Below are 27378 nucleotides of genomic sequence, written 5' to 3' on the forward strand. Positions count from 1 at the left end.
GTAATATATTATATACAGAATATATTGCAATATAGAATATATATAATTTTTTAATATATATACAAATTTGTATTTTTATGTATATTTTAACACGTTTACACATAATGGAATACTTATACGTGCTTGTTGTTACTTTTACGTGAGTGACAGATCTAAATACATCTTGACTCGTGCGTTCACCAGAATGCTGCTGGTCACAGAGGACTCGGCTCTCTGCAGGTGCTCTCCGACGTAGTACACCAGCGACGAAGTGACGATCTCAAAGCAGTGAGGACTGGCTCCATCGGGGAGCACCGAGAAGGTCTGAGCCGGTTCCAGGCACAAGACCTCTGACAGAGGGATCTCCTGCAGAAGAGACGGCACGGAGGAAGGAAAAAAGGTTTGAGCATCGCACTCCTTACTTCAGAACATTGGTGTATCACTACAGAGTGTGTGTGGCTGCAAAAGAACTACGATGGACCCCCGAAATAGATCCCCACAAACGTAAAGCATCGCTGGTTTTAAGTTTTTCTCTGAAATCTGGGAAAATCTGAAACGAAACAAAAAAAGGACATGATCCCTCATCGGCTTCTCGCCCGCCAACACTTTAATGGATTCTCATCCTCACAGCCTCCTTTTGTGTAAAAAGTGAAGCAAATTGTTTTAAAGATACTAACTTTGATCTAACATCAACATCATCTCTTTTATTGGCTAACTCCTTGAATATAGAGGCAGATAATTCCACTTGAGGTTGTGTGCATCATATGTTTTGGTGTGAACATATTCCCCTCATTTCCAGAATGAACTAGGCTGAGGAAAGAGTTAAAGGATATGTGAGAGGATGTGGGCATTGGTGGAACTAAAAGGATTCTGGGACTTTTCCTACAACCTTAAAGGGACAGAACACTCCAAATACACATTTAACATACTTTCCCAGGACTCTTCTTACCTTGTAGTATTTACTTCCCATGTTATTCTGGAACAGCGTGATGCATTTGCTGTCCAGCCGCCAGTAATGTCTCTTCCTCTGAAACGTAGAGGAGGAAGAAGAGATGGAAAGAGAGCAAAAGGAAGAGAAATGCTGACGTCATTTAAACGGAATCACAAAGAAACTTTGTTTCACAGGGAGCTGAAAAGTGCAGAGCAGCAACACCTCGTCTGACTGGGAAAAGAATACCGATGTCATTACACCTCCGTCGGAAAACACTCCCACGAACACTTTGGAGAGACGACTGGGAATAAAAAATAATACCTTTCTGTTTAATATTGTCATCATTTTTATTTCTCGCGCTGTTGCTAATTAAATCACCCTGCTCGTATTATTACTAATGATTTTCACTCGAGAAGCGGTTATCAGCATATTCACGTGTTAATAATAACACGTATGATCTTTAAATTATCTAATCGTTAACTCCTCATCCGCCAATCAAACGGTGTGAGCAGTTCTAGTCGATAAAGATGTTTGTGTCCATAATAAATGAGATAATCTTTAAATATATATGCACACTACTACTGTTTGTTAGTTCATTTGATTCAATATCATATTTATATTCTTTTTCTTTTAATGTGCACTTTTCTGGATTTTCTTTTCTATTTTTTGTAAATATTGTGCACTTTTCATTACCTGTCGCAAAAAAAAATGTCCCCACAATAAAGCGGAGATTAAATTCCTGATGGTTCGTGTTATCATTCCAAGTTCTAATTATCATTAAGAAAATGTGTGCGCTTTGAAAGATTCACTATAAAAACAGTCTCCAACGTGGATTTGAATACAAATATGAATTGTTTAATAAGCTTTATTTTCTCACTTACATCATTTATTTTACGCTGGTGTTCATTAACATTCTGTCCCCATTAAATAAATAAATAAACATCTATTCAACAATGTATCCTCACACAACCGTTTGTGTTAGATCTTTTTCAATAAATTGTTCGAGCAGCAACATTTCTGCTCGTTGTTGCTGAAAAACATTCATGATTTGTTTCTGATTACTTGGATTCTATCTAAAACATTTTTTTGAGGATATTAAATTCAATTTATGGTGCACAATTTTTTCGTAGGTATAACTACGAAAATATCTCATTGTTGTCTCGGTGGAAACTATACAAAAAAAATATTTTTGTTAAATTTGCAACACAATCTGCACGGAAATATGTTTTAGTTTTTTTTGCCATTTATTGGTATTTTTTCTTCAATTATTAATTGACGACATCGACACACTAAATGTATGAAAGGTAAAGGTGTTGAAGACATAAACAAAGTAACACGCCGTACCAGAGTGTCCTTGCTGGTGGAGTGGACCATCCAGCCCTCCTTCATCACATTGCTCGTCTTCCTCTTCGTGTGTTTGACGGACTGAACGACTCGCATGAGAGGGATGTTGTTACTGGTGGACGGGCTGCAGAGGGCGGGACAAAGCTCTATCTCACACGTCGATGTGTGTGTGTGCGTGCGTGTGTGTGTTTTAGTGTGTGTGTTTCTGTACCTGATGGCTCGGTTGGACTCGTCCAGGTCGGGGTCGTGCAGGTCGCAGAGGTCGCCGGGTCCCGCCTCCAGCGAAAGACCGCCCTCTGATGTTAGAGCTTCGTCCATGTCATCCAACAGGCCGCCGCCGTGGTCGACGTCGTGGTCGTCAAGGCAACCCTCCACCATGATGATGTCCGACTCCGCCCCCGGGCTTAGGAGCTCTACAAAAAAATTAACAAAAAACACACACACACACATGGATGTTTTTATTTTTCTATCGTTGTGGGGACCATATGTTAGACCGTCAATGCGGGAACATGAAGACCCGATCGTAGCACTAAGGGTTGTTTACGTGGTTATGATAGTAGTTCTTCAAATATAAAGTAGGATCTGTGTGTGTGTTTTGTTTTCACTGCGGGGAACATGAAGACCCGATCGTAGCACTAAGGGTTGTTTACGTGGTTATGATAGTAGTTCTTCAAATATAAAGTAGAGTTACAGGTCAAGGGTCAGATCTGTGTGTGTGTAGTTTGTTTTTCTATCGTTGTGGGGACCATATGTTTTAGACCATCACTGCGGGGACATGAAGACCTGATCGTAGCACTAAGGTTTACTTACGCGGTTGTGATTTAGTTTTCATATATAAAGTGTAGCTACAGGTCAAGGGTCAGCTGTGTGTGTCTGTGTGTGTGTGTGTGTGTTGAAACTTGCCTCCATTTTTGGAAACTTCTCCCAGGCAGTTGTTAGGCACTTTCGGAGCACATCGCTTATGACAGTTAAATTTACAATCTGAGGGAGTAACCATTAGGAAGAGCAGCCATTAGGTCTCGGAAGGTCACAGTTCGACATTTTGGTTTGGACACAAAGCCATTTTATTCATTAAGCAGGAAATAGTGCAATGTTTTTTAAAAAAGCTAATAGGGAACATTTGGCTGTGACGCCCACCTTTACACTGCAGGCCTTGTCTGAATAGGCCTTTGAGCAGCTTCTTGCAGTGCTGGCAGACGGTGGGTCGGGTGTACGAGTGGATCAGGAAGGTGTGGGGGACTTTGACCTTCGACAAAAAGATCTTGTCCAGTTCGATGGGACGGCCGATGTACGACTGGGAGCTGGAGCGCCGCTCTCGACCGGGGAAGTAATCCATCTGGTTCTTCTGCTGCGAGGAAAGGCGGAGACAACGATCAAGAAACCAATGAGGAGGAGCGGCCATGCATGAGCAAAAAAAGGAGCAGATTTTTAAATCCTGTAAATATTAAGTACCATTTCTAAAGGGTTAATACTCTGGATAAAGGTGGTGTAACTCACCTCCATGCTGGGACTGACGGGAGACTGGACAATGAAGGAGAACAAAAGAAAGGGATTTACTGGTGAGGTTTTAATTTTTGAATGAAGGAAGATTTATGGATATTACTTTACTTTTCACTGTACCACTAAAACACACACTGGGATGATTTTGCAAAAGTTAGTACGTTTGCTTGTACACACTAATCTCATCTTTTATTTCTCTAGTCTGATTGAGCGTGAATATATTTTATTGGCCAATACCGATCAGTAATATGACGGCTTGACCCCGAAATACAAGAACGATGATGTTTTCTGTCCTTGAACTTTTGGCCTGGGATCTCTCAGCTTCGGCCTCCATCTCGTATCAATCACCACCACCGACAAACGCACCATCATTAAGAACTGGTTAGCTCGGACCAGAGGCTCATACCGCTAATCAAATGAGATAATCCACGTTGAGGACAATCTACTGACCAGTAGAGCGTCGTCGGTGTAGAGGGGCGGCGAGGGCTCGGCGGAGAGGTGGCGCCCCAGGTTGGCCAGCCCCCCTGTCAGGGAGACGTTGGACGAGCGACGCCTCCTCACCCCGCTGCAGTTGTTGGGGATCTTAAAGGCACAGCGCTTGTGATAGTTGAGACCGCAGCCTGATCGCAAAAACAGACCACATTGGGATTCAGTCTCGTTTTTTTGTCTTTGAGTGAAAACCTTGTTGTTTTTAGAACCAATGAGCTCCGTCGGTGTGTTTTCATACCTTCGCACTTGAGTCCCTGTCGGACGAGTCCCCACAGCATCTCGCCGCAGTGGTCGCAGAAGGCCGGAGCTCGGTACGAGTGGACGAATAGGCAGTGCGGACGGATCTGGAAGTCCTCCACCGTGGCCGAAGCTGCAAGAAAAAAAAGGATGCAAATAAATTCCACGATGAGAGAAGTGATTTTTTTTGGTCGGGGGAAGGAGACCCCAATGAACCCAGCAATCACTTTTCCCCTCAGTCGAAATGGTTATAACAGATTAAAAGCCTTAAAAATGTTTAATCTTTTGGAGCTTTTGTAATTGTTTTCTGCTGTAAAGTTGAGGTACTTAAAGGAGTTGTACCCATGAGACACAGAAAAGAGTTGAAGTGGCAGTTAAAAGTGGAAGCGCTAAACTAATTTGGAGTTTACGTTTCGATATGAGAACCGATAGAGCAGTTGAGGTATCAATTGAAGAGAAAGTCCTAAAAGGACATGAAGTGGAAACGGAGGAGCTGCATGAACTTTATTTTGTATTTGAGACTTAAGGACCAAAAGAAGTCAAAGAGAAGGTTTAAAGACGATACGAAGTGTCACTTTAAATATCAGTCCTGAGTTGAAGTATGAACTGAAGAGAAAGTCTCAACTGTCAGCATGAACTGTGGGCACTGGGATGAATTTAAATGTCAGTTGAAGTGCAACAGATGAAAGGAGTGGAAGCGGGAATTATAGTTAAAGTCATGAGAGGATAGCTCATGTCAGCGTTGAAGCCCTGACAGGACTCAAAATCAGCCGGCGGAAATGACGGCCACGTGAGCTCAAACGTCCTCCAGCTGTTTTCACAAAAACTCTGCGGGGAACTCGGGCAGCAACTGGACCTCCCGCTGATGACTGATGATTTGACTAAAAGCAATAAACACGGAATAAAAGAGAGAATATAAAATAATAAAAAATACAAATTTCATAAATACAATAAACAAATATGTAGATTAATATGATAAAGTAATAAAACATATAATAAATACAATAAACATAGACATAACAGTAAAATAATAAAAACAATAAACATAGTGCAGAACAAAAAATATAGACATTTAGTAAAAATATAAAATAATAAAAATATAATAAATACAATAAATATGGTACAGAACACTAAACATAGAATAAAATTATCAAATCGAAAATTATAAATAGAATAAATACATTACTAAAGAACAATAAACATAAACATATAATTAAACCATAACATAATAAAATACTAATTTAACAAAAACAATAAACATGGTGAAGAACAAAAACATAGACATAACAGTAAATAAATAAAATGTAATAAAATCAATAAACATAGTACAGAACAATAAATATAGACATGTAGTAAAAATATATAATAATACAAATATAATAAATACAATAAACATGGTACAGAACAGTAAACATAGACATAGACGAAAAGAATACAATTATAACATCTAAAATTATAAATAGAATAAACAAACAAAGAACAATAAACATAGAATCAAACCATAAAATACTAAAATACTAAAATAACAAAAACAATGAACATGGTGAAGAACAAAAACATAGACATAACAATAACATATAAAAATTTAATAAAATCAATAAACATAGTGCAGAACAGTATACATGGACATATAATTAAACAGTTAAATAATAAAAATATTATAATAAAAACAATAAACATGCAATAACAGATACATAAAAACAAATAAATAGATAATAGTACTGTACAAACAGTAGAAACAAAATATTATAAAACAAAAATGGTAAGTGTATTTTAATAAAAAAAGAAAAGATGTGTTTGAGGATTTGTTTTAAAGTTAAGATCTAAAATAAAGACGAACCAAAGAAACGATAGGGTCGCTTTCGGGTTTCGACGACAGGTAAAGGAAAAAACATCTGGCTTCAAGAATGTGCTGCTTTAATGAGCCGTACAGCGGTCTGCGACAATACTTCCCTGATTCACCAACATCTGGTCTGAGCACGGTGGCTCAGTGGCTAGCACTGGCACCTCACAGCAAGAAGGCTCTGGGTTCGAATCCCGGTCCTCCCGGTCGTCCCAGTTCCTTTCTGTGTGGAGTTTGCATGTTCTCCTCGTGTCTGCGTGGGTTTACTCCGGGTACTCTGGTTTCCCCCACCATCATAAAGACATGCACCGCATGGATGTGAATGAATGTTGGTGGTGGTCGGAGGGGCCGTAGGCGCTGATTGGCTGCCACGTTTCCGTCAGTCTGCCCCAGGGCAGCTGTGGCTACTGATGTAGCTTACCACCACCGGGATGACTGTGTGTGTGTATGACTACTGACTCTGTAAAGCGACTTCGGGTACTTAGAGAAGCGCTATATAAGATGAATATATTTACTATGAATTACATTGACAATGTGGCAGAAGTCTTTCTACGTGTCAACGTGCAATACAGTAAGTTAATGCTGAATTTACTGCGTAGTATAGTAACGGCACTGGGGTATTTATTTCAACCCAAATAAAAGTATTTTTTCTTAAATCAAACGAAGAAATTTCATGTTGGACTGTTGGAGGATACGTGAACCGAGGAGACTCGTGTGCCGCTTCAGGTTAACATCGGTTTATTTAAGGTGAAATAGTAAGTTACGTGACCCAAACTTTAATCTTTTCTTCCCTCAATCTAACTTAAAGCAAGAAGTTGTGTTGCCTTGAACTTAGATTGTTTCCGCGGTGACGGCATGGAATGTGTAAGAATGACATATTTAATGTGAAGAGTTAAAGGTCATAAGTCATGTCATGTTAACTCACGAAAGGTCATAAAGGTCATTTGTTGGAGTTCTTGGCAAAGGGTGTGAAGACGTGTTGGATCTGTGAGTTTTATTAAGGCTTCAATGTAAATAAAGGATTTTAGTCACGTTTCCGAGGGCAACGGCAGAGACTCAGGAGACGGAGGAAACAACTCTTTACTACGTAACCAGATGCCGAGGAACACAGGAAGTACAACAAGGACCTGGACCAAGAAGACAGACTCTAAAACCAGAGGAACACAGGAAGTACAACAAGGGCCTGGACCAGAACAAGAAGACAGACTCTAAACACAGAGGAACACAGGCGGAAACAATGAGGGCGGAGCTTGCCATCACACAGAAAGCAGAGGAGTGGCTGAGGGCAGGTGAAGGGAAGAACCAATGAGGGGACACAGGGAAGACAATCACAGGGACAGGAAGTGAAGGGAAACAAAGGACACAAGAGACAAGGACTTCAAAATAAAACAGGAAACAAGACACCAAAACCCTGTGACACGTTCACTGTGCTTCTGTGTTAGCAAAACCAATTTATTTAGAAAAGACTTCATGCAACGAGTAGAAATCACACTTGGAGCTGGACCTTTAGAGTTGGACCATAGGAGCTGGACTGTTGGACCTTTTGGAGCTGGACTAAAAAACTCAACACGAGGAGTGACTTTCCCGCCATATGAGGATGCGTCACACAGCTAGGCTCATTGACGTGTTTTAATGGAGATATCCGGCTGCAACACACACACACACACACTCTTACTCGTGAAGTAGATACACTCAGTGCTCGTTTGAGTCTGAAACATGTTGAAAGTACGTCACCAGAATTCCTTTAAGTTGCCAGCGATGGAGAGACAGACAAAGAGTAATGAGCGGGTGGTGAGCCGGTGTTTAGTCAACGTTGTGGAGGTAGAGAGGCTCTCAGCGTGCAGATGGACCCGGGTTGGTTGGGTTGGCCAGCAGGCTTGGCAAGGCATGATGGGTAGTTTGGGATATCGTTTTTTTCTGTCTCTCTCTCTCTCCGCATGTACTGAAAGCTCTCTCGTCCTTTTTTTCTCTCTTTCACACACACACACACACACACTCGCCCCGTGCCGTGGTCCTCCAGTAGAATACGGCTCTGATTAGACATTCTGCTGCAGGAAATTACCTCCATTTATTCAAATTATTGTTTATGCCTTTTGTTTGGAGAGCCAACATACGTTTGGAAGTCTGAACAAGCTCCCAAACTGTTATTATATGCTTCAGAAGATGTGTGTGTGTGTGTGTGTGTGTTCTCTGGTGGCTTGTTAACCCACAAACTAGAAAACAAACACGGCGGGTGGAGGAACTGTAAACCAGCGGCGGTGTCGTAATAATTACGTTTATGTTAAGCCGTTCATCTCCACGACTAATTGAAACGGTAAGAGTGAACTTTAATCATGAGGCGTCTGGTTTTATGAGCCCAGATACAACCGACACAGGAAAAAGCTCCGTCAATGTCCTTTATTTACATCTCAGCCTTTTGTTGGTAATCGTGATGCCAAATATGTGGGTTATTTCATGTCCCTTGAGATGATGATGACGAAGAAGAAGTTTCGAGCGACACGGTACTTGATAAGAACACAAAGTTTATTCTACAAGGTACAGGCCGAAGACAGACATCTAGAATGACTGGAAACTTTCGGGGTCCGGATGAGAAAGTTCAATGGTTTATCATGTTGTCACGGGTTATATAGACAGAGGAAAGAGGAGGCGTCATGTTCGAATCTATGGGCTGGCAATGGTTTCGAGCGGGCTTCTAGCCCCCCCTCCCATGATCTCATGCTACCTAATGTAAACCATCTGGTCCAGCTCTAAGCAATGGTATTCTATACCATGGACACCTTGTGGGCCTCTGAGACCAGATCTATATTTATGTCTTTATCTTTAATAGCTGTATGGTGTAAAATACACTACACTTTAATAATGCAAAAAACATCCCTGAATATTTGACAAAAACTTCCATTGGAGTACATGTATGAATGATATATGACCACTAACTCCTAACAGCTTTTTAAATATGTAAATTTGACATATTATTATGTAAGAAATAAATAAAAAAAATACTTACTTTAGGAATCTATGCTAAAAAAACATACCCAAACTAAAACAAGGTGTATCTCCTCTACCACAAGAGCTATTTCATTAATGTCAGTATTTAAATTAAAGTAAGCACTTGTGAGAATATTCCAGATGTGTAAATATCAGCCTTTATGTTCCTGGTTGAGATGAAATGAAGACGGCACAGAGCAGACATTTAAAAATGTTACAGGTTTTCCTTGTAAAAATCACTTATTATTATGATGATATCTTTGGAATGATGCAGCGGAAAGGTCTATAAATGCTCAGGATCGTAGAAAAATACCTGAAGAGTATCTCTGCAAAGGTTGACTTTGTAAAAGTAAAGCAGATCAGAGTTAGAGCCTCATGAGTAAAGTTTAGGCGAGAGGTCCTAAAAATGGGCATTTGGGCCCCATCTGTGCCATTTGAGTTCTCTCATGTACCAGACTATACATCTCCCTTTTATATTACTAATGGGGTTCAATACATGCAAAAACAGCATTAAAAAAATTTAAATATAAAAATACATTTGAACATTATTTAACCAGACCTCTATATTTACCTATTCAATAAAACCCCACAAAGTAACTGAGTGTGGAATAGAAAAGTGTAAAAAAAATATTTTAACAAACTGTAAACTCCTCATCCTCATCACTTAAACACACATGTGGAAGAAAACATAAATATGTGTACTCAGTGTTCTGGTTGTAAGATGTGGTAAGCAGGTAGAAGGGGGTATATGGGTATCAACTGAGCGTCCACCTGGTATTGATCACCTCTCACGTGGCCGGCTCATCAGGATTATATGGGCGTTGCCATTTGTGAAACGTTGGAATCTGATACGCCGTAGTTAAGTATCTTCCTTCCCCCGATCAAAACGGCCCTCTGCACCTCAGGAATGATGTGATTAGTCACAGAATAACTGAATAACATTTATTTATCATGTAGGTTTGCCGAGAAAAACGCTTTTACTTCAATTCATCTCCAAAAGCTAAGCAGAATGTGGTTTTGCTCTGCTTTGTTCTTTTGCTCTGATCTCGAGATGGTTTAGTTTAGAGCAGGACGTGAAACTCATGTTCACCGTGGGCAACGACGGCATCATGGCCATAATTTGAAACCTTCAAAATAAAAGCACAGGATATTTTTCTTACATTTCTTTAAGAAAAGGTGATCATATGTCTTTTAAGTTGTCAGGGGCCACATAAAATGATCTGGCGGGCCGGATTTGGCCTTGTGTTTCACACCTGTGGTTTAGAGGGATTGTTTGAAACTGTCTTGAATCAGTTGAATCCTTTCGGTTTCTGCTGTTTGGATTTTTGGGCTAGGAAGTAGCTCCGGCTCGCTAGGCCCGGACAACTGGGCGGTGAGCTGACTTAAGGCAAACTATAAAAATGATAGTTGAGTTCTTATTTTTATTATTGTGTGAGTTGTGTTTGGAGCATATGAAAACAGCTTATTAATTATTGTAAATGATGTTGTACTGTTTAATTTGATGTGAAGCATTATTATTGTATGCCATTATATTCCTGGTTTTACCTAAATAGGCCACTTACATTGTTTTAACAATGTAAGTGGCCTATTTAATGTAAAATAAATAAATTTCGACTTCTCGTCTCGTGAAAAGTGAATCCTCATTTTCCGTGCAAATTAAATTTTTCCCCACAAAAGTCTTTTCAAAATATACCTCCATCTTTGTGTTTTAGACAAAGATCGTTTTGTTTGAGTTAAAATAATTCCGAAAGTTTATTTATCGAAGTATTGAAATTACGGGATTGGAATAGTAAAGTGTCAGTCGATGCGTTGATTTAACAATCCAATAAAAAAACTAAAAGTGACAGAGAAAGAATGAACCGTTAAATAATCTACCGCTAAACGAAGCTTTAGTTTGCTATTTTTTCACTGACAGTTACTGTGGAAAACATCTGTTGTCTGCGCGTTAAAGGTAAATAACATCATAGCAACATGTGTTGGGTTGAATCACCTTGAAGGATGAACTCTGGCTCAGTTGATAGCTTCCATGTTTGTTTGGGCTCATTTATAAATAAGTCTGATTGGGAATAAATAAATATATACACAGATATAAATACATATGGATGTTTGCACGACGACTATTTATAAGTAGTAAAATGGACAACTTTCCGTGTTTGTTTTATACTTTTTTGGCTTTGCCCATAATTGAATGTGAGTGTTTGTCTTCCGAACAACAAAAGCCCATCATCCTCCGGGTTCTTTGTGCATTGTAAACAACGTTACTGTCAGCTGTTTGAAGAAAACAACACTGTTTATTAAAGTATCCTCTCTGCTTGGAGTCCCAGCCAGTAACAACCTGTCTGGGGAGTGTTCGGGGGATTATCAGGATGTTCCTCTTGGCTCGAGCTTCCATGTTACACCGAACAAATTCAATTTCCTGTTTGTTTCCACCACACCGGGACCGGCGGAGTGCTGTTAACACAAATGTTTTTACCGTGGGAGGAGTGAGTAAATGGAGGGGGAGGAGGAGGGAGGGGGGAGGAAAAGGTTAATAATGAGGAGGGTTTACACGCAATATATTCACTCCCTGCGTTTCAACTTCCACTTCAACTATTTCAGTGTTTTAAAAATCAGTGTTGTGCAAAGCAAAAATCACATTGAATTCAACTAATAAGGCTAATAAAATAAGTGGTTTTGCTTTTTATACTTACTGCAACTAAGTGGCATAAAAAAGTGTAAATACAAAATAAATAAAGTATGTTTTCTATTCAAGCGGCTCGAGGGTGTCTGTGGATTTGCCAAAACAAAACCACAACCACGGCTCCGATGATACTGTGACATCATAGGCCCCACCCATCTGTGATGTCACCACCCGGCGCCCCTCCTACCTGACAGCACGGCCTCCACCAGGTCGCCCTCCTGGATCTGGGAGGCTGAGCGCAGCAGCTGCAGCACGTTGTCGGCCGTCGGCTCATGGCGAAACAGAAGGATCTTCTCGTACATGCCGTAGAAAACACACTCGGGAATCTGACGGAGAGACAAGAGGACAAGAAGTTCCACCACCGTCAGTTCTCCAAACGGCCACAGGGGGAGGCAGAGCGTCCTACTGCAGCCACGAAGAGACTTTAATTCAAGAGCCATTTTATTTATTTATTTAGGGGTAATAATGTCACACTTTTAATGTTCATATGCCGAGAGATTTCATCATTTTTTAAAATGTTTATATACACTACCATTCAAAAGTTTGGGGTCTCGGAGAAATGTCCTTAATTTTTTAAAGCACTGTTTTTTTCACTAAAGATAACATTAAATGAATCATAAATCCACTCTCTACATAGTTAATGTGGTACATAACTATTCTCTGGTGTTTAATGAAGTCTCTACATAGTTGTCTAGAGGCCCATCTCCAGTGTTCTAATGGCTCATTGTGTCATCGCCTTAGAAGACTAACGGAGGGGTAGAAAACCCTTAACCCTTTTTATGTAAGCGCAGCTGAAAACAGTTATGCTGGTAAGAGAAGCTATACAACTGGCCTTCATTTGAGCGATAAGTTTGAAGAACAAAATTAATATTTACAATAAAAATCATTTTGTATAACCTTGTCAATGTCTTGACTATATTTAATATTAATTTTGCAATTAATTTGATAAATAAAAGTGAGTTTTCATGGAAAATAACTAATTGTCTGGGTGACCCCAAACTTAACGGTAGTGTGTGTGTATGTGTGTGTGTGTGTATATATATATATATATATATATATATATATATATATATATAAACCCTGAAAAGAATAGTAAATAATTATTTCCTTGTTATGGTAATGTCAATAATGCAAATAGAAGAGACGAAAAGAAAAGAAAAAATCATTGAGCTTTGATCTCCATCAGCAGACGAATAAATTATCATCAGGACAGAATAAATGAATACTTTAATTTAACAGAATCGAATCCACCATGTTCATGTTCTCATCGTCGGGTATTTAATTAAGTGATGAATCAATTAATTAAACGACAAGTTTATTTTGTCATTGGGAAATTCATTATATTCAGAGGATGTATTATAATTTTTGAAATTGAGACGTACGTAATATTTTATACTGTCCTCTGATTCAGTGAAGATTTAAATGTTTGTTTCTGCCTTAAAAAATGTCGACATTTAAATGTTGTCTAAAAGAGTCCCTATCTACACTTTTTTAAATGCGGTCCTCACAACGACACACACACATTCCTACATTAACTAACGGTGACACACTCCAACCAAGTGGGGACTTTAGTTTCTGGTCATTTAGAAAAAAACATCCAGTGTTGTATAAGAAGGTAAGTATACACACACACACACACACACACACACTGGAGTGAAACCACAGGAAGTTAAAGGTGCAGTTGGCTGTAATGTTGTGGATCGATGAGTCACTGAAATGAGCAACACATCCAGCAACTGCAGAGCCCCGCTGAGACTTCCACCGACCACACACACACACACACACACACACACACACACACACACACAAACTACTAATGACAATTAAACTAAATATAAAAACACCAAATATAGACAGTGTGCAAAATGCAAAGTGTGTGTATGTGTGTAGTGCAAATGAAATATGTGTATGTGTGTAGTGTAAATAAAATAAATAAATGAAATGTGTGAAGTGCAGATCAACATAGTGTGGATATGAAGTTATTGTTGTAGTTATTGCACTATGATCTGGCAAGAGGTGATCTGTTGTAGAGCCTCATAGCCGCCGGCAGGAATGTTCTCCTGTATCTGTCCTTGTGGCAGCGGAGCGTGAGGAGACGTCTGGAGAAAGTCCTCCTCTGTCCCTGTAGGAGGTGGTGGAGAGGGTGGTCCGGGTTGTCCAATATGGACACAAGTGGAGGATGTTAGAGCACCGTTCAGTCCGGTGGTTCCCAACCTGAGGGTCTGGCCCCTCCAAAGGGTCACCGGGTGAATCAGAGAGGTCACGAGACGATTAGCGAGAGAGGAAAGCCGAAAAGATGTTGCAATAACTTTATTATGTCGCAACGGCGCCCTCTCTTTACGAGCACTGCATTAATGTATTACTGTCTGTATTTGAGGGGCAGAACAAACGCCACACACACGCGTCACGTCGTTAAAACTGAACATATTTAAAATATACAGCGTTGACTCTCCTCAAACATTCTGTGGAAAGTAATTTTTTTTAGAAGAAATAAAAGACGCTTGTTGCAATCGTAGATAGTGCCGTTCCAGAGCTTTGCATTGTGGGTAAACCGGTCCAAAAGCTTTCTGTAGACTGTGGATGTTTAGGGCTAAATCAGTATGCACTGCAAAAACATATACAGAGGAAGATGAAGAGGAGGGAGAGAGGAAGATGAAGAGGAGGGACACGGAGGAAGCAGGACGTGATGAAGAGGAAGGAGGAAGATGAAGAGGAGGAGGCTCTTCACTCTTCTCACTCATTAGACCTTCACCTCTCTCTGCCTCTCAATGAGATCCTCAACCATACACTTCATAGATGTGTGTGTGTGTGTGTGTGTGTGTGTGTGTGTGTGTGTGTGTGTGTGTGTGTGCGTGTGTCTGTGTCGCCATAGCAGCATGCCTATTCTTGTTGTCATGGCAGCAGCATGAATTCAGGCTGATTCCTCTCCTCCGTCTCTCCTTCAGTTCATCTCTCTGGACTGAGCATGTGTTGGGCTGCAGCTCCCTGGCGGTGCCTGCAATGCATTGTGGGTATTGGAGTCATGGAGCTCAGACTGGTTGTTTCCCTTCTGGATTCTGATCGCGTCAATAAGCAAATGTCTCAAACTGAACTGGATCCGAGCATGAAGTGAATAATGAATATTGAGTTTCAGGCGAGTCCTGATGTCCCTTCCTGTGATTGGTGGAGGGAGGAGGAGGAGGAGCCATCTAATTGGCTACACACCTCCACACCAAGGCAAAGTTTTTAAACGCAGGTTCAACGGTTACATAAATATAACTAGCACGTGTTTGATGACAGTTAGACGTACTTTTAAATACATATTAGACATGAGACGAGAGACATGAGAGACGAGAGACATGAGATGAGAGACCATGAGACCAGAGACCATGAGACCAGAGACCAGGGACCAGGGACCATGAGACCAGAGACCAGGGACCAGGGACCATGAGACCAGGGACCATGAGACCAGAGACCATGAGACCATGAGACCAGGGACCATGAGACCAGAGACCATGAGACCAGGGACCATGAGACCAGGGACCATGAGACCAGGGACCATGAGACCAGAGACCATGAGACCATGAGACCAGGGACCAGGGACCATGAGACCAGGGACCATGAGACCAGGCCATGAGACCAGGGACCATGAGACCAGGGACCATGAGACCAGAGACCATGAGACCAGGGACCATGAGACCAGAGACCATGAGACCAGAGACCATGAGACCAGGGACCAGGGACCATGAGACCAGGGACCATGAGACCAGGGACCATGAGACCAGAGACCATGAGACCAGAGACCAGGGACCAGGGACCATGAGACCAGGGACCATGAGACCAGAGACCATGAGACCATGAGACCAGGGACCATGAGACCAGGGACCATGAGACCAGAGACCATGAGACCAGGGACCATGAGACCAGAGACCATGAGACCAGGGACCATGAGACCAGGGACCATGTGACCAGGGACCATGAGACCAGAGACCAGGGACCAGGGACCATGAGACCAGGGACCATGAGACCAGAGACCATGAGACCATGAGACCAGAGACCATGAGACCAGGGACCATGAGACCAGAGACCATGAGACCAGAGACCAGGGACCAGGGACCATGAGACCAGGGACCATGAGACCAGAGACCATGAGACCAGGGACCAGGGACCATGAGACCAGGGACCATGAGACCATGAGACCAGGGACCATGAGACCAGAGACCATGAGACCATGAGACCAGAGACCATGAGACCAGGGACCATGAGACCAGAGACCATGAGACCAGGGACCATGAGACCAGAGACCATGAGACCAGGGACCATGAGACCAGAGACCATGAGACCAGAGACCAGGGACCAGGGACCATGAGACCAGGGACCATGAGACCAGAGACCATGAGACCAGGGACCATGAGACCAGAGACCATGAGACCAGGGACCATGAGACCAGAGACCATGAGACCAGGGACCATGAGACCAGGGACCATGAGACCAGAGACCATGAGACCATGAGACCAGGGACCATGAGACCAGAGACCATGAGACCAGGGACCATGAGACCAGAGACCATGAGACCAGGGACCATGAGACCAGAGACCATGAGACCAGGGACCATGAGACCATGAGACCAGGGACCATGAGACCATGAGACCAGGGACCATGAGACCAGGGACCATGAGACCAGGGACCATGAGACCAGAGACCATGAGACCAGGGACCATGAGACCAGAGACCATGAGACCAGGGACCATGAGACCAGGGACCAGGGACCATGAGACCAGAGACGATGAGACCATGAGACCAGGGACCAGGGACCATGAGACCAGAGACCATGAGACCAGGGACCATGAGACCATGAGACCAGGGACCATGAGACCAGGGACCATGAGACCAGAGACCATGAGACCATGAGACCAGGGACCATGAGACCAGGGACCAGGGACCATGAGACCAGGGACCATGAGACCAGGGACCAGGGACCATGAGACCAGGGACCATGAGACCAGGGACCATGAGACCAGAGACCATGAGACCAGGGACCATGAGACCAGAGACCATGAGACCAGAGACCATGAGACCAGGGACCAGGGACCATGAGACCAGGGACCATGAGACCAGAGACCATGAGACCAGGGACCAGGGACCATGAGACCAGAGACCATGAGACCAGGGACCATGAGACCAGAGACCATGAGACCAGGGACCATGAGACCAGAGACCATGAGACCAGGGACCATGAGACCAGGGACCATGAGACCAGAGACCATGAGACCAGGGACCATGAGACCATGAGACCATGAGACCAGGGACCATGAGACCAGGGACCAGGGACCATGAGACCAGAGACCATGAGACCAGAGACCATGAGACCAGGGACCAGGGACCATGAGACCAGGGACCATGAGACCAGAGACCATGAGACCAGGGACCAGGGACCATGAGACCAGAGACCATGAGACCAGGGACCATGAGACCAGAGACCATGAGACCAGGGACCATGAGACCAGGGACCATGAGACCAGAGACCATGAGACCAGGGACCATGAGACCAGAGACCATGAGACCAGGGACCATGAGACCAGAGACCATGAGACCAGGGACCATGAGACCAGAGACCAGGGACCATGAGACCAGGGACCATGAGACCAGGGACCAGGGACCATGAGACCAGAGACCATGAGACCAGAGACCATGAGACCAGAGACCATGAGACCAGGGACCATGAGACCAGAGACCAGGGACCATGAGACCAGGGACCAGGGACCATGAGACCAGGGACCAGGGACCATGAGACCAGGGACCATGAGACCAGAGACCATGAGACCAGGGACCATGAGACCAGAGACCATGAGACCAGGGACCATGTGACCAGGGACCATGAGACCAGAGACCAGGGACCATGAGACCAGAGACCAGGGACCATGAGACCAGGGACCATGAGACCAGAGACCAGGGACCATGAGACCAGGGACCATGAGACCAGGGACCATGAGACATGAGACCAGAGACCATGATGCCATGATGCCATAAGAGACCAGAGACATGAGAGACCAGAGACATGAGAGACCAGAGACATGAGACCAATATGTTAGTGTTTTTTATTATAGGCTGCAAGGAAAGCCACAAAAGGAATCCTCTGACTTTGACGTGGAAATCATCTGAATCACAGATGATGAACCGCTTAGACACGCCTAATGGGGCTGTCGCCAAGACGACGAAGGTGCGCGTGTGTGTTTGTCATCATTATTTCGTGACATCAGCAGTGACAGCAGCAGATACAGTTATACATCTGCATGTTTACATGTGTGTGTTTGTATATTAATATGTATAAAGTAAAATTCTGAACACTACCACTTCAGTCCACATGTGGCTACAGAACCAACCACAGGGGCGACAGAACCAACACTACCACTTTAGACTACAGGGGGCGACAGAACCAACACTACCACTTTAGTCCACAGGGGGCGACATAACCAACACTACCACTTTAGGTCCACAGGGCGCAAACCCAGGGGGGGGGGGGGGGGGGGGGGGGGGGGGGGGGGGGGGGGGGGGGGGGGGGGGGGGGGGGGGGGGGGGGGGGGGGGGGGGGGGGGGGGGGGGGGGGGGGGGGGGGGGGGGGGGGGGGGGGGGGGGGGGGGGGGGGGGGGGGGGGGGGGGGGGGGGGGGGGGGGGGGGGGGGGGGGGGGGGGGGGGGGGGGGGGGGGGGGGGGGGGGGGGGGGGGGGGGGGGGGGGGGGGGGGGGGAGGGGGGGGGGGGGGGGGGGGGGGGGGGGGGGGGGGGGGGGGGGGGGGGGGGGGGGGGGGGGGGGGGGGGGGGGGGGGGGGGGGGAAGGGGGGGGGGGGGGGGGGGGGGGGGGGGGGGGGGGGGGGGGGGGGGGGGGGGGGGGGGGGGGGGGGGGGGGGGGGGGGGGGGGGGGGGGAACCAACACTACCACTTTAGTCCACAGGGGACACCGGAACCAACACTACCACTTTAGTCCACAGGGGGCGACAGAACCAACACTACCACTTTAGTCCAGTGGTGTTTTGTAAATCCTGATTGAAATTTCTCAAATAAACTATTATGATGTAGAAAGTCGCACAACTGATTTGCGACCACTTTCTCAAGGATCTTGGAGAGGAAGGGGAGGTTAGAGATCGGTCTGTAGTTAGCCAATACCTCTGGATCCAGAGCGGCTTCTTCAGGAGAGGTTTAATAACAGCCACCTTGAAGGAGTGTGGTACGTGGCCTGTTAGCAGAGACACATTGATAATATCTAATAGAGAGTCGCCAATTAAAGGCAAAACGCCTTTAAGCACCCTCGTCGGGATGGGGTCCAAGAGACAGGTAGACGTGTTCGAAGTAGAACCCGTTGAAAATAATTGGTCACGGTTGATAGGAGAAAATCCTCCAAATATACACCAGGGCATACAGCGTGTTTCAAGGCCATTCCACTTGAGAACAGATTGGCACTGGTTATGGGCAAGAGATTATTAATCTTGTCCCTAATAGTTAAAATCTTTCATTAAAGAAGTTCATAAAGTCATTACCACTAAGGTTTATAGGAATGCTCGGCCCACAGAGCTGTGACTCTCTGTCAGCCTGGCTACAGTGCTGAAGAGAAACCTGGGGTTGTTTTTATTTTTCTATTATTGATGAGTACAGGCTGCTCTGGCACACGGAGGGCCTTCTTATATGTTTTAAGACTATCTCGCCAAACTAAGCGGGATTCTTCGAGATTAGCTGAACGCCATATGCTCAAGCTTGCGTGACGCTTGCTTCAGTTTGCGGGTCTGAGGTTATACCAGGAGCAAACCTCCTCTTCCTCACTGTCTTCTTCTTCAGAGGTGCCATCCTGTCCAGTGTCATTCTCAGAGAGCCTATGGCACTGTCAACAAGATTGTCAATCTAGGACTGGCTAAAGTTAGACCAGGAGTCCTCTGTTATATTGAGACGCAGTATCGAATCAAATACAGAAGGAATCGCTTTAAATTTAGCTACAGCACTGTCAGTTAGACATCTGGTGTAGAAACTTTGACTAACGGAGTACACTCCGTAGTATAAATTCAAAAGTTATGAGGTTGTGGTCTGACAGAAGAGGATTCTGTGGGAAGACGTTCAATGCTCAATGTCAACGCCATAAGTAAGAACAAGATCAAGCGTGTGGCCAAAGCTGTGAGTGGGTTTCTGTACTCTCTGACAGAAGCCAATCGAGTCCAACAAGGAGATGAATGCAGCACTAAGGCAATCATTATCAACATCCACATGGATATTAAAATCTCCAACAATAATAACTTTATCGGTTTTAAGAACCAAACTTGATATAAATTTGAGAATTCAGATATAAACTCTGAATATGGACCTGGTGGCCCGTACAGAATCACAAATCGAATTGGCTGTAGTGTTTTCCAGGTTGGATGTGAAAGACTAAGAACAAGGCTTTCAAATGAGGTGTAGTGTAATTTTGGTTGAGGATTAATTAATAGGCTCGATTTAAAGATGGCTGATACTCCACCTCCTCGACCGGTGCCTCGAGGAATGTGAGTATTAATATGACTTGGAGGAGTCGATTCATTCAGGCAGACATATTCTTCATGGCTCAGCCAGGTTTCAGTTAGGCAACATAAATCAATGTGATTATCTGATATTAAATCATTCAGTAACACAGCTTTAGATGACAGAGATCGAATATTTAGGAGACCACATTTAATAGACCTGTTTTGTTGCACTGCTGAAATAATTGTGTTAACTTGTATAAGGTTATTGTGTACCACTCCTCTTCTGCTTACTTTTGATTTATTTAATTGAAGTGGCCGTGGGACAGACACAGTCTCTACTCTAAAGTCAAGGGTGGGTAACTGTTCGAATGGAAGAGCAGAGAAGGGTGTTAAACTACAACTCTGCTCCCGGTTCCTGATCTGAACCCTGGGTTGTCATAGATTAAGTCCGGTGATCAACTTGGTCATATTCGCAGAAATGAGACGCGCTCCGTCCAACGTGGGATGAATGCCGTCTCCTCATCAGATCAGGTTTTCCCAGAAAGTCTTCCAGTTGTCTACGAGTTCACATTATTCGCTGGGCACCACCTCGACAGCCAGCGGTTGAAAGACCACATTCGGCCATACAATTCGTCTGTCTGCAAATTTGGGAGAGGGCCAGAGAAAATTACGTGTCCGACAACGTTTGGCATAAGCACACACCGATTCCACATTAATTTTAGTGAGTTCCGAGGCCGGCTCGGGCGTCATTACCACCGGCGTGTATTACAATCTGACTGTATCTCCGCTTATCCTTAGCCAGCAGCTTCAAACAAGACTCCACGTCGCCCGCTCTGGCCCCCGGGAGGCACACGACTCTGGTCCGTGGCTTCGCTATTTTCACGTTCCTGACTATAGAGCTCCCGATAACCATAAGAGACCAGAGACATGAGAGACCAGAGACATGAGAGACCAGAGACATGAGACCAATATGTTAGTGTTTTTTATTATAGGCTGCAAGGAAAGCCACAAAAGGAATCCTCTGACTTTGACGTGGAAATCATCTGAATCACAGATGATGAACCGGCTTAGACCGCCTAATGGGGCTGTCGCCATGACGACGGGGTGCGCTGCGTGTGTGTTTGTCATCATTATTTCGTGACATCAGCAGTGACAGCAGCAGATACAGTTATACATCTGCATGTTTACATGTGTGTGTTTGTATATTAATATGTATAAAGTAAAATTCTGAACACTACCACTTCAGTCCACATGGGGCGACAGAACCAACACTACCACTTTAGTCCACAGGGGGCGACAGAACCAACACTACCACTTTAGTCCACAGGGGGCGACATAACCAACACTACCACTTTAGACTACAGGGGGCGACAGAACCAACACTACCACTTTAGTCCACAGGGGACACCAGAACCAACACTACCACTTTAGTCCACAGGGGGCGACAGAACCAACACTACCACTTTAGTCCACAGGGGGGACCAGAACCAACACTACCACTTTAGTCCACAGGGGGCGACAGAACCAACACTACCACTTTAGTCCACAGGGGACACCAGAACCAACACTACCACTTTAGTCCACAGGGGGAACCAGAACCAACACTACCACTTTAGTCCACAGGGGGCGACAGAACCAACACTACCACTTTAGTCCACAGGGGGCGACAGAACCAACACTACCACTTTAGTCCACAGGGGGCACCAGAACCAACACTACCACTTTAGTCCACAGGGGGCACCAGAACCAACACTACCACTTTAGTCCACAGGGGGCGACAGAACCAACACTACCACTTTAGTCCACAGGGGACACCAGAACCAAGCAGAAATATTGTCTTTTTTCATTCAATACATTATTGTCGAAGATATTATCAGTCTGTGACACACACACAAGTCTTGTGAGCAGATACAGTCAATGTTTGAGTTGGCAAGAAGAAAAGAAGAAATAATATCATCAGATTTTAAGGAAAGAAGGAAGAAGCAAGACAGAAGGAAAAAGAGACGAAGAGAAACATGAATAAAGAGACATGAATTGATGAAAATGGGAGGAGATGAAAGAGAGAACAATGACACACACACACTGGATCTCTTTTGCTTCATACAGTGTGTGTGTGTATGTGTGTGTGTCATAATGGCCCTTAGAAGGACACTTCATGGCCGCAATCATCACCAGTTGCCAGGCAACAAGGAGAAAACGCTACCAGACAGAAACACAGCACAAACACGGCTTCATTATTACTGTCACAGGTGTGTGTTTGTTTGTGTGAGTGTGTGTGTGTGTGTATGTGTACAATGACACCACAGCGTTGGACAAGGTTCTCATAGCGACGTGAGACTGGAAATGCAGTTGAGACCAGAAAATAGAGTTAACTATAAACCAGTTAGAAAGATGAATCTCCCAGAATGCATTTCAATCAACCAAAAGCCAGCTCCACCATGATTGTTCAAGGCCACTTGGACCACTAACAGGAACCGGAACGTTTCCCCGTTGCCTCCCGATCCTGCTCATGTTGAAAAGGAAACCAGCAGCTTTTATATTTGAACAGAGATCGTCGCCTCAATCTGACCATTCAGCCAATCAGCACGCAGCTCTGTAACCTACACTCCTCAGGCTCAGCTCTGATTGGTGCTCAGAGCTGCCAATCAAACAAGTAGACAAAGAGAAACTCTTCTGTCAGAAGTTTCTGCAAACCCTTTGAGAACATTTATAGAAATAAATTTCCAACACACCTGTTTTCACACACACACACAGACGCACACACACACTCACACACACACACACCTTTGGTTAATCAGTTAATTTCGTGCTATTTGAGCGTGTTAAGTATTGAGCGTTGCAAGCGACGTCCCACAGGTATCGGTGTGTGAACATGTGTCACGTTGACCTGCTGTACTTTAGATTCCTCTGCTAATAAACAGCAACACATATGTGTGCGTGTATATATGTGTGTGTATGTGTGTGTGTATATATGTGTGTGTGTGTGTGGTCCTTTCAGGTGTGTGTTGCGCTCAGGTGTAAGAAGCCTCACTGTGGTGAAATGAGACGATTAGTGACTCTGAACAGACATAATGGACATGTCGTGTGTGTGTGTGTGTACCGGTCCGACCCGGTTTCCATCCGCCCAGCCACCGGTTCCATTCTTCCCAATGTTGATCCAGCCCCGAGCTCCTTATGGTCTCATCCGATTCCCCTCCCCCCTCCTCCCGATGCGGTCCAAACCATCAGGACACCGTCACATCCCGAATCCTCCGTGCGCCTGATTGACGGAGACTAATTTCGATGTGTGACGTGGGAAGAAGAAATATTGTGAATTCTTGGTCCGTTTCGGTGCCGAGACGGAAACATTCATAATGACTTCACGAGAGAGAAACAGAAACGAGCGTGCATTCACAAACTCATCGCCGATCTGTTGGTTTGTGTGTGTGTGTGTGTGTGAGATCGTGGACATCTAACACATTCACAGGCACGCTGACACTGTCTGTGTGTGTGTGTGTGTGTGTGTGTGTGTGTGTGTGTGTGTGTGTGTGTGTGTGTGTGAGAGTGTAATTAGCAGTGTAATTGTGAATGCTTGGCAACAGCGTCGGGTTCATACAGCAAAAAGCCAGAAAAACAGACAGAACCCTGCAAAGCGAACAAAAGCAGAATTCATCCCGTTTTCCACCAACAAAGAGAACGAGTCACCGCTCTGACGAACGTCAAATCGCCCGTTTACAGGCTTCCGTGTTTCTTAACGGGGGAAATGTCGCTGAAACACAGCCAAGAGCATCTGAGAAACACAGTACGTCTCAAAACCGCCTCCATCTTCCTCCTCAGGGTCTCACGATGTTTTACACCTCGGTGAGAATATGGCCGACCGACATGACGCAAGTTTGCGATGCTGCAGGCGAGGCGGCGCGAGCGAGCGTATCATCTTTTTTGAGTCCCTGCCTTTTGTAGGCTTTATAGCTAGTGTTGCTAACTATAGCTAGTGTTTCAAATTATAGCTAGTGTTGCTAACTATAGCTAGTATTTCTAACTATAGCTAGTGTTTCTACGTAAGCGAGGCAACATTGTGACGTAAGAGATGCTACGTTAGATGAGCATTGTAAGCGACACGTAAGAGATTCGACGTAAGATATTCGACGTAAGCAAGCGTATCTTCTTTTTTAAGTCCCTGCCTTTTTTAGGCTTTATAGCTATTGTTGTTAACTATAGCTAGTGTTGCTATCTATAACTAGTGTAACTAAGTATAGCTAGTCTTTCTAACTATAGCTAGTGTTGCTAACTATAGCTAGTGTTGCTATCTATAGTCCTTTTGATTTTCACTTTATAAACGGTGTACATGTCCGTAGTTATTTTGCGTCTCTTGGTTGTCGTTATGAGTCTCTTTGTAGTTGTTTTGAGTCTCTTTGTAGTAATTAGAGATTGTGGTTATTTGTGTCAGTTTTAGTTGTTTGTTTATTTTGAGTCTCTTTGTAGTTTTTAGTTGCATTGAGTCTCTTTGTGGTCATTTTGAGTAGGGATGCACCGATCTGATCGGCGCCGATCCATATCGGCCAATATTCCCATTATCGGTTTTGATCAGCGTTCTCAAAACGGCCGATCAGATGACGTAACATCTGCGAGAACTATCAGAGACGTTTCAATCGCGGCGCATCGCAACGGAGACGATGCGCCCGGCGAGGGCCGCAGAGTGAGAGGTCCAATGAACTGATTTTGTATCTTTATAGATCGTTTCTGAGATTTAGCTTAAATTATGCAAACATTACAACATTTTTACTGGACCAAGGAAGAGTTTATAAAAATAAGTCAGACTTTTGTATGTTAAAAAAAGTCCTGTATATAGATTTCCCCAAGAGTTCCAGGAAATGAATAATGCAGATGTGTTCCATACATATCTGAAATCCCCTACAATAGCAATCAAACAATTTTAATGTATCAATTAGGACATTTTTCAAAGTAAAAGTCCTAAATGTTTAAAGAAATCTGTAATTTCTTTAATGTTTGAGGTGCTTTATATATGTATTTCCTCATAGTCCTAGGCAATAATGCTACACAATAAATAGAATGCGTCAATCGACACCGTGATCGGTGATCGGTATTATCAGATCGGCAGATACTGATTTCAGTGATCGGTGATCGGTATTATCGGTGATCGGCAGATACTGATTTCAGTGATCGGTGATCGGCACAAAAAACCTGATCGGTGCATCTCTAATTTTGAGAGATCATTTTACATTACTTTATGATGGTTTTGCTTAAATTTGAGGTGTTTTTAATCTTGTAGTAGTTCTGAGTCTCTTAGACGCTGTGTGTTTGCATCTCTGTGGTTGTTTTGTGGTCTTTTTATTTTCTCTTTGGACTCTCAAATCAATTATTAACAGTCAACTGAGTCTGATCCTTATAAGCAAACGTTCTGACTCTGGCCAATCAGATTCAGGGGGGTTCCCTGAGCAGGTGAAACTTGCATGATTCCCCAAATAACCGAGTTAGGAAAGTTTTGACCTATAATTTATTTATTTTATTTTACATTTGTTTGTATTACTTACTGGTGTTTCTTTTTTGTCTGTATACTATTGAAAGTATGGAAATATTTTCTGAAAATACAATACATTTTAAGTTTTAAAAAAAAGGTTGATTTAGCATGTATTGCATCACCGGAACCTCCATGCACTTTGAACTGTTGCTACTTTAACTTGTGCCACTTTCGTCAGGACTCGAGGGGTCTGTGCAGGACTCGGTCTAGACTCGGGGGTTACCTTCTGGTCCACGATGGAGCACGCCACCTCCCGGACCTGACTGAGGCTGAGCTCTGCGGCGTCCAGCAGCACCGGTTCCCGGCTCAGGCCGATCTGAATATGGAAGGAGATCACATCGCCGCCACCTCCTCCTCCTCCTCCTCCATCACCACCTCCACCTCCTCCTCCCCCAGTGCCGGTGGTGGTGTTGTTCGTCCCCCCTGAGAACGGGAGCGGGCTGGGCGCGCGGATCAGCGGAGGCGCACTCATGTGAGCCTCCCCCCCCCACCCCCCTCCGACACCGCCGGGAAGAAAAAAACAATTAAGAGTCACGACGGTGATAAATGACCGCGGAGGGCTGATTGAATTGGGGTCCGGGTGGAGCCGCCGGGAGGAGGTGCGGGACGCTACGGACGCACTGAACTCCTCAAAGCGTCAGGGGTGCGGGAAAGAAAACAACCCCGCAAAAAAACACACCCAAAAGAGTTTCCGACGGATGAACTACAACAGAAGTGAGAGGACACGCGCAGACGAGAGAGACGCTCAGAATACAGAGGGGAGGAGAAGAAGAAGAAGTAGAAGAAGAAGAAGAAGAAGAAGAGGAAGAAGAAGAAGAAGAGGAAAAAGAAGAGCCATCGGGACTACATGACTGGACCGGAGGACAGCGTGGAGACCCGTGATGCGCGTGACGGAGCCATGGACGTCAACAGAGGCTGGAGAGGAGGAGGAGGAGGGAGGGAGGGAGGGAGGGAGGGAAGCCTCCTGGACTGATGGGTGATGGTGATTTAAGGTGGAGATGTGCATGAGGAGCTGTTGGAGTTTCACTTCAACATGGAAATAATAATATTTATTGATGTTATTGGCATCCCCTGTTGGATAATCGATAAATGATGTTTGGGTTAATTGATAGAACTTTTACAAAAAGTTTTTTGGTGAAGTTTATGACATTAAAATACTTTAAATATAATCCACATAAATTATGTTTCGGGTCTGAGTTATCCAGCTAAAAATAATAATATATATATTATTAATTAATTATTAAATAATATTCATGATATTAATATTATTACTAATACATTATATTAATATAATATGCATATTAATATTATTTATCATTTTCATTCAATTTAATGGAATTATTTAAGACGGTTTAGACTGTCGGTTTATTTTTGTTCTGATTAAAAATTCGCCACAGATTAAAATATTAATCT

The 27378-nt window shown here is 44.1% G+C and overlaps 1 protein-coding gene across 1 annotated transcript in view; it reads right to left on the reverse strand.

Moving 5' to 3' along the window:
* Positions 1-26437, reverse strand: part of prkd1 (protein kinase D1) — a 45253-nt gene extending 18816 nt beyond the window's left edge. Inside the window, exons 1-11 of the mRNA XM_056426332.1 lie at positions 26189-26437; positions 12176-12314; positions 4482-4613; positions 4205-4374; positions 3752-3775; positions 3392-3602; positions 3158-3235; positions 2466-2667; positions 2255-2378; positions 929-1006; positions 181-345 (exon numbers count right to left, since the gene is read on the reverse strand). Of these exons, the coding sequence (XP_056282307.1) occupies positions 181-345; positions 929-1006; positions 2255-2378; positions 2466-2667; positions 3158-3235; positions 3392-3602; positions 3752-3775; positions 4205-4374; positions 4482-4613; positions 12176-12314; positions 26189-26437 (1572 nt within the window). The remainder of the gene's footprint in view (positions 1-180; positions 346-928; positions 1007-2254; positions 2379-2465; positions 2668-3157; positions 3236-3391; positions 3603-3751; positions 3776-4204; positions 4375-4481; positions 4614-12175; positions 12315-26188) is intronic.
* Between the last annotated feature and the right edge of the window lie 941 nt (positions 26438-27378).

Source organism: Pseudoliparis swirei, chromosome 11, assembly GCF_029220125.1.
Source record: "Pseudoliparis swirei isolate HS2019 ecotype Mariana Trench chromosome 11, NWPU_hadal_v1, whole genome shotgun sequence".
Lineage (NCBI taxonomy): Eukaryota > Metazoa > Chordata > Actinopteri > Perciformes > Liparidae > Pseudoliparis > Pseudoliparis swirei.